Source organism: Phalacrocorax carbo, chromosome 7 (assembly GCF_963921805.1).
Source record: "Phalacrocorax carbo chromosome 7, bPhaCar2.1, whole genome shotgun sequence".
NCBI classification, from domain to species: domain Eukaryota; kingdom Metazoa; phylum Chordata; class Aves; order Suliformes; family Phalacrocoracidae; genus Phalacrocorax; species Phalacrocorax carbo.
The window spans coordinates 44294375-44302870 of record NC_087519.1 but is presented as its reverse complement, the minus strand read 5'-3'; the positions used below and the strand labels follow the sequence as shown (position 1 = coordinate 44302870).

Here is an 8496-nt window from a genome sequence, read left to right as displayed (position 1 = left end):
ATCCTATCGTTAGTTACTAGGGAGAAGAGACTGACCCCTGCCTCGCTACAACCTCCTTTCAGGTAGTTGTAGAGAGCGAGAAGGTCTCCCCTCAGCCTCCTCTTCTCCAGACTAAACAACCCCAGCTTCCTCAGCTGCATCTTGTAAGACTTGTTCTCCAGACTCTTCACCAGCTTCGTTGCCCTTCTTTGGACACGCTCCAGCACCTCAATGTCCCTCTTGTACTGAGGGGCTCAAAACTCCACGCAGTATTTGAGGTGCGGCCTCACCAGGGCAAGTACAGTGGCAATGGAGGGATGGGAGGGTGGAAATGAAGGAATGAGTGTTGATAACCCAATGCCTAATTTTCCTATCTTCTTAAAGGCAATTGCTTGACAGAGACTGGATGGTGTGAACTCCTGCTTAAAAAATAATAAGAAAATAAAAAATTCCATGTTGTTACTGGACAGCCAGTTTAAAAAAAAAAAAAAAAAACAAACCGAAAAAACTGGTGCTGGTGGGGAAGATAGAGAATTGCTTATTGCCAGCCTGATGCTTCTTGATACCTGTCAATCTAGAAATAGTTATAAGTGATTTATGTTTAACTGCTCCTATCTTTATGGAAAGGAAAATCTATCAAGCCAAACTTCTATCATTTCAGGTGTTATCATTCTAGTTAGCTATTTCACAGCATTGCCTAAAGCTGACAGTCCTTAAAACAGTTCAGAAATAGCTGCACAGAGCTGTTATCTTTATGTATTTTTATGGCATTTCACTATGATCCATAAAGTTACAAAAAGCAGTGTACATCAGGGCATGGGATCTTTATTGCTTCTTCCCTTGGCCAATAGCAGTGGCTCTGAGGAGAAACACCTCCAACATATGTGATGCCATGCATGCTGCGAGGCTGCTTATATGTACCCCAGCCATATGAGCTTCTCTAAATTCTGGCTATTATATAGAGAAATTTAATTTATCTGAATAATAATCTGTTCTAGAGTTCAATATTTTTACATTTCTAGGAAGAAATAATAGGAATGGACCCTTTGTGAGAGGTACTGGTAGACTGTGAAGAACAGAAGGTATGTAAATTATAAACTGACGATAACTGTGTCCCTGAGCTCTACCTTAAGAGAAGCTACTTAAAGCTCAGGTTACTCTATAACCACCTGGAGTGGGCAGCAGCTCCTGTGTACACCAGCTGAACAGGACATGGCCTGCAGCCATTACATTCATCTCATACAGGTCACTATAAGGCATTGGAAAGTAACAGCCTTCAGTAGCAGCTCAGTGTACTTGCAGCGATGACAGAGCCTCTCTACAGGGGTTTCCCCCAAGCCGTGCAAGACACTTTTAAGATGGTGTGTGTTTTAGTTGAAAGTTCAGGAGTCACAATACTCGGGTACAGTTTGGCATGGGAAAGTAACCAGACACAGCGATTGCTTATGAATGAGCATTGATGCATTCTGGACAGTACAGATTCAGTAGAAAATACAGACCCCATTTCAAGTTGCTCTTAAGCTAACAGTTTCAGATGAGATAGTTCAGATGTGTAAGAAACAGGCAGAAAATGATGGCAGTGGATATATGGTAAAGAAGCTCTAAAAAAACCCATTTTCATGAATACTCAATGTTGCTCACTTGTCCCCACCAATACTATAACCTAGAGCTCAGAAAGCAGTCATCTGGAAAGCCTCATGTTACTGTGTTGGCCAACCAGTAAATATTAATGCAGTGCTTTGGTATCACTGCAGATAGCTACCCGGCTCCTGTGAGCGTGCCATCCTTAAATGAATCTGGCTGGGTTATGCCCACCTGCCTCTACCCCAAGTTTGGCTTATCGAACTAGAGCACACCAGATACGTAGTTTCTCTAGGTAACATCGAGAGTCACCTACATTTGACTTTCTTCATTTCACAACCCACACTCCTACCCCTAAAAATACACATGCTTCACCCACAGAACCATTACCTCACAGCCTTTTATTTCCTTTTCTTTTTGGCTGAATCTTCTAACCTACTTAAAAAAAAAAAATTTCCCCAGCACGCTGTTATCTCCAGTTATAGCACCAGGAAGGTGTGCTGGGGCTGAACTGGGCATGATGGAATTTGCCGTGGGGAAACCCGCTGATGACAGTGGAACCCGCCCGCGTGTGAATTCCCGCGGCTCCTGCCACCCCTTTATAAGCAGGTGGAGGTGCGGCAAGGCTGGCAGGACAAAAGCAGGCAGCACCCGAGCACTCACTGGAGCACAGCTGCTGCGTGGAGTGGAAATGGCTGGCTTTAGCAGCAAGAGCTTGGTCCTGGTTTCCCTCTTGGGGCTCCTGGCGCTGCTCCTGTGCAGCACCTCCGAAGGTGAGTGAGCGCAGGCATTTAGCCCCAGGAACTGGTTCTCAGTGTCGCTCCGCAGCGCGCCAGCCACGCTGGGGTGTGCAGCTGGCAGCAGGGTGAGGGTGAGGTGGAAGGGGGTTGTTCCAGCAAAGTATGCTGCCTAACCCTCTTCTGTCGACAGGGAGCTGGATAGTCAGGGGGCTGAAGAGCGAGTACCCTAGGCAGCATGGTCCAAATGGGTTTTATTTACTTTGTCGTTTTCCTTCATACCAGCACAAAGCAACCAGGATTGCTGCCTGTCTTACACCAAAGTGCGTCTGCCTCGGTGGGCCCTAAAGGGTTATACTGAACAGCTCTCCAGTGAAGTCTGCGATATCAACGCGATCATGTAAGTTACTTTTCAGAAGATCCTCTGGTTTTTCTCACACGTATTAACCTTAGGATATCTGTTTGGGCAGAAACAATGATTTGAACATCATGAGTTTTTTCTTGCTTTTCCAAAACATTAACTGAACAAATTGTATATAATACCTGCAAACAAAATACACAACCTGTAGTTAATAAGGACTACTAACTCATAGGACAGCCATACAGTGTAAATAATAAATCTGACTGTTTAGGAATCAGCTGTGCAAACAAAGACATGCTTCCTCTCCAGCTGAGGGCCACTCTAGCCAACAAAGGGTGTTCCCTTGCCAAAACCCATTAACAGACACATAAGCAACAAGAGATTTCTTAATTCACAGAGCTCAGATTTTCCCCCCGCAAGGTTTTAGCCATCCTAAATGTTCTTCTGTCACCCTCTCCTTAGTCTCACAAATTATTTCTGGCATTCAACAAAGTTCTTTGTCTCAGTAGTTCCAATAAATTGAACACATCTTCATGGTGCAAAAAATGATCCCTGAGACTGAAGCAGCGATTACATTTAAACTTCATTCGGTGTTTCTTTTTTTTTTTTTTTGTTGTATAGTATTGGAGGGGTTGTGGAGCACCCCATATCTAGCTGGCATTTACAAAAGCAGCTGCTATTGTCTATTATATGATGCACGTTTTTGACCAAATGCATCTTCACAGTATTTACTAGCAGGGATTTCTCATGATTTACTGATCTCTCTATCACTATTTCTTTTCCAGTTTCCACACCTACAGTGGGCTGAATGCCTGTGTAAATCCTAGGGAAGGCTGGGTGAAGAAGCATCTTCTTTTCCTGAGGTAGGAATCTAAAAATCTAAATACTACTAGGCTGATAAAAACAGAGCATGTATGAAAGCCCATTTCTTAAACCTCCTGAATGACACTTGTGATGGCAATGCTGAACACATTTGTCTTTCCATCTCCTGTCAGACAGGGCTACTCCTTTTTAGAGTCTTCTTGGGGACAGTCATGTCCCCTACGTGAGCTACTCTCTCAAGAGGCGCTATATCTTGGGAGAGAAAAATCTATAATTGACCGGTGTCTGACATCATTGTTTATGTGTGTTCTCTCGTTCTTTTAACAGTCATAAGCTCAAGAAGATGTCAATGTGATATGGTTTCTAGAAGGGAACTAAACACAGATGTGGCTGAAGAACCATTAGGTTCAATCTCTCAGTTGAGATCGTCGTCTTGTACACTGTTGTGTGCTCACTCACCACTGTCTCTGGCTTCTTTGGAACCATTGAACTTCTTGAGTTGATTCATATTGCATCGCTGTGTTGCTTGAATTAAGCATTTTGTTAGTTTCTAATTTTACTAATATTTGTATGTTACTAATATGACATAAGATTACTATTTAGTAAGGACTGCCTTAAGCAGTTGTACAGACTATGAATTTTATTAAGTTTATTGCATGTTATTTTTGTTTTGTTCAGCATGTGTAAAGTGGGTTATTTATTCTGTTTATTTTGTTATTTCTTTAGCACTGTCCTGTGCCAAAATATTTCCTTTTATCTCTAGTTAGTATTATAATACTTCTTGAACTATTGTTAAACAAAGTCTGCTTGTGGAAAAAAATGGAAACTGGAGTTTAAAAAAATAAATGTTAAAACCTGTGTAATACGTTTATTTTTGTAATTGAAAAAGGTGAATTCCCCTTGAATTGAATTCCTTTGCTTATGAGACTCCAGCTGCAACAGTTATACAAGGGTATTCACACCTGTTAAAGCCACTTTCCACCTTGCTCGCTTTGTTTGCCCTCTGGGTAGCTATGACCTCCATCGGATACAATTCCTTCCTCACCCCAAACAGCTGCTATACGTGAAGTTTTGCTTAACACGAAGACCTGTTCTTAGCTCAATTTCATCTTAATCAGACTTGAGAGAATTTTTCTTACCAGTATTTCTATTTATTCAGCAGAAACCTTACATATATTGTTACAGGGCAAGCTTCCAGCTCATCCACTGGGAAGGCTTGTGATAACATAGTCTTCTCTCAACCTAAAGGGCTTTCTCTAGGGGAGGAATTTGCAGTGCCTTCCTCCCCTTTATGTTTCCTATAGCATCCTATGACTTCTAGCATAATGAGGTTTTCCTGATGCAGGATCTAGGAAGGAGGTCTGATGGAGGTCTGCAGACACTCCTGCAGCACAAATGATGCCTGAGAAAAGTAATGGGACTTCACGGAATAGGTAGGACATGGGTGCAGGTTGATTAGAGAAGGCCACTTAGCTTTTTAGGTTCTACTAGATGGCCCACACAGTCTTCAGGGATGTGACTAAGCAAGCTGTGTAGGTGTAGTCCTCTTATTGTCAGCACCAGACTCTTACAGATAAATCTACGCCTTGGCTTTTGGTACCTTTTAGTCCTAGAGATAGAAACATTAATTTTAATTTAATTTAAACTTAAATGTAAAGCATTTTTTGTGCCCTTGAGAGAGAAGCTGAGAGGCATTGGGTTTTTAAAATGGTATTCATGACTGTAAGGCTGTCATCTTCTGGTTTAAAAACTTGCTAGAACTTAAGCAATCTGCTTGTGGCTCTGCAAATATGGGAACTGGCAATCCTCCATGGGTGTAGCTCTGAAGGAGCAAGATTAATTGGCTTTGATTTCTAGCAGGTGGATTCCATGTCTCTGATATTAAGGATACAATGTACGGAACTGTCAACCTCCAGGGAAGAGTAATTACCCAGTATATTCCCTGGGCATTCCCCTAACTTTTGGGCAGAGCTCTGCCTTACACCTGCTAGCATTAGTGTGGGCTCCAGTTTGGGCTCAAACAGCCTGCAGGCTAAATCGGGCACCAACAAAATGGCACAGACACAATGAATGGATTTGTGTGAAAAGCATCAGAAGGTGAGGTTCCCCAAGCTTACTTCGGGAACTGGTAGGCTTTGGTGGAGATGTTAGGAACCAGAGCTGCATATCAACTTGGTGCAGAAAATCCTGGAGTCCAAGCTAGCGAGTTCAAAGCAGAGGAACAAAGTAAGAAAGTGAAAACTGATGTGTGAAATTCTGCGGGTGGCTCGCTGTACTCCCGGGTTGAGCCTGTTAAAAGTTTTGTACTGCTTTTGTAACTTGCCCTTCCTTTTGTCAGCTCTGGCTCTATTGCCACAAAACCCCAGATGCTTCACCCACAGAGCTATGACTTGTGGGATTTTTTTTTTTTTTTAGTTCCTCATACTCTGGTTTACTATTTCTTTATAACCAACCTCACTGGAGGAAAAAAAACCCTTGAAAATTGGTTTCTGTGCTTAATAACATAGATGATAAGGTTGTTATGTTATTGGTAGGAAATTCCATATAAAAATAGCATGTCCCTCCATGCATCCTGAGGATACAGTGCTCATTTATGATACCTATTTGTATCTCCAAAATCATCAGATCAGAGGCACATTTTTGTACATAACTTTGAGTGGCCAGTTAAAAGTTCTGACAGGTCTGAAAATCTAGACCATCTCTAGGAAAACCTGAATGCTGATTACTTTGGTGGGGCTGTTCTGCATTTGTGCAGGTAAGTTTCTTTTTCCTCTATATCTTTGGCCCACAGCTCCTAATTCAGCGTGTGCAATTTTGTTGAATAATTTGAGATGCAGTATTAGATGCTCATTTGGGGACTTTTCCCCTTCCATTTATACAATTTTTTTTTAAAAAAATTCTTTTTTCTTGCAAAATGTCAATGAGGCTTTTTGTTAACCTTGGATATAATTTGGATAATGGGTGTGAGAACTTTCCCTTCAAAGTCTCCGCACAACTTCATATTTCAGTTCCAAAGACTTCTGTTCTCACTGTACTGAGACCAGTCCTCAGTGATTCCTGTGCCTGCTGGAGTATTACTATTGAATCCTATTTATACATATTCTTTCTGTGGGTTTGTTTGCTTGTTTTTAAATTTTTATTTTTCCTTCTTTTTTTTTTTCCTTCTTTTTTTTCCTAAGGCAATCTCACACCATTCCCATTCAGGACACTGAAGCATTTCAATAGCTTGGGGTCTTTGACAGAAAACTTTCTCTTCATACATGGAATCACAACGTGATTTACTCACTTCTTAATTTTTTTCTCCCACTCCAGCACAAAGCAACAAAATAACTTAGCGTTGCATGGACTTTTGTAAGGAATAGAAAACCTTCTGCTGACTTAATTTTGCTGTTAAAATACAAAACCTGCCACATTTCATCTGCTGGGCAAATACTAACAAGTTATTTGCTGAATTACGGGTCAGTTGATGGTAGCTCCTAACTATTGGTTGAAGACTGTTTTGTTTTATTTTTGTTCCTCATCTATTGTTTTTTCCACCATCCACACAAATGGGGGTTATAAAGCACGTGCAAATCCAAGAGACAAATGGGCAAAGGCCCTTCTTAGCCTGTGGTATGGTGCGCATATTTTCGAGTATATCCGAAAACCAAGCACTACTGGCTGTGCTTAGTGACTATGACACTTCTAGCTCTTTCATAGGGGTGTTGACAACTGGTCAGTTATTTTCAATTACCAATACCAGTGAACCCACATGAAACTGAACTTGACTCCTGATGAACTGGAATGCATCGTTCAGCTGTAATTTTGTTAGGAAGTGAATTGGGGAATTCATGAACCAAGAAGGGCATCGGGCTTGTGACACTGTCATTTGATTTTAATGGCATACACCCAGCTGGATAAACATCAGAACAGTACAGATGCTCAATTGTAACAAGCCTTCTGTATGCTAAGCTCTCAGCTGTGTTATGCCCTGGCAGTTTTATTCCAAATACCAGGTGACAGGCAACATCCTCTGCCAAAATATGAATCATAAAGGAAATTTTTATTCAGACTAAAACCAGTGCATTGTGTACGTTAACTTTACTATGCGATTATAGTTGTATGACTGTATATAAATGCAACATTGTTATCTATGTTCGTGTGATTTTGTGGTGGTTCTATTCTGGGAGGTGTCAGGCTTAACTGGCCGGCGTTGCAGTCCTAACTCTGTTAAAGGTTTTTAAACTGCTGTGTTTATTCCTTCTGCATTATCAATTGCAGATAGGTTCCAGTCAAGGCTCACCAAGAGTTGCTGGCATTAGAATGTTTAAATACTATATACAACAGGAATGGTGCTGTGGCTGCTATTATATATTAACCATAGTGTATTGCTCATGTGGCTACTACCATAAATAAAACCAGGCACTTGTTTAATAGTCTTTCAGCTATCTTGAATTTATAGCATTATTCAAAGATTATGCAATCCTAAACACATATGTAACGAAATAACATCAGATGAAATTTCAAATACTATATGCTTAAAAAGCAAATACATTGAAGGAAAAGTAGAGGCTAAAATACTATTGTTGTTTTTATTAAATGTACAACATCATTTCTATAGTTTTGCTATATTAATTCAGTTATACTCCCAAAATAAAGTAACAAATTTATTTGTAAGCATTTGCATCTACATCTATATTTCCGTGTTCCTAAAATTTTGCTACTCCCTAACTTTAAATGGAAAAGTCTATAAATTGTTTTTTTTTTTGGACACTCACTTTGTGTCAAGGAGACAATCGATAGTCTGGGTTGAGATCCCCTGGAAAACCAGATATGCTCTGTAGAGTGTCCGCAGGCAGAACTGTGCTGGATACACTTAAAATGCATATCCTATTCCAGAGGGATCTTACCTACCATCACAGCCTTGCAGCTGCACATACAAAAGCGAGGAAAAGAGGGACTGCACATGGCTGGTTTTCCTAGGCGAACAGTGCCAGCAAAGGTATACAAAAGTCCAAGGAGAGCGAGCTACCCGAC

At 41.0% G+C, this 8496-nt stretch overlaps 1 protein-coding gene across 1 annotated transcript; it reads left to right on the top strand.

Annotated features, from left to right (window-relative positions):
* The first annotated feature begins 1006 nt into the window (after positions 1 to 1006).
* Positions 1007 to 4323, top strand: CCL20 (C-C motif chemokine ligand 20). Its single transcript, XM_009513939.2, has 4 exons — positions 1007 to 2333; positions 2583 to 2697; positions 3444 to 3521; positions 3808 to 4323. The coding sequence occupies exons 1-4, from the start codon at positions 2078 to 2080 to the stop codon at positions 3833 to 3835; spliced, it is 477 nt and encodes a 158-aa protein (XP_009512234.2). The 5' UTR covers positions 1007 to 2077; the 3' UTR covers positions 3836 to 4323.
* The last annotated feature ends 4173 nt before the right edge of the window (positions 4324 to 8496 follow it).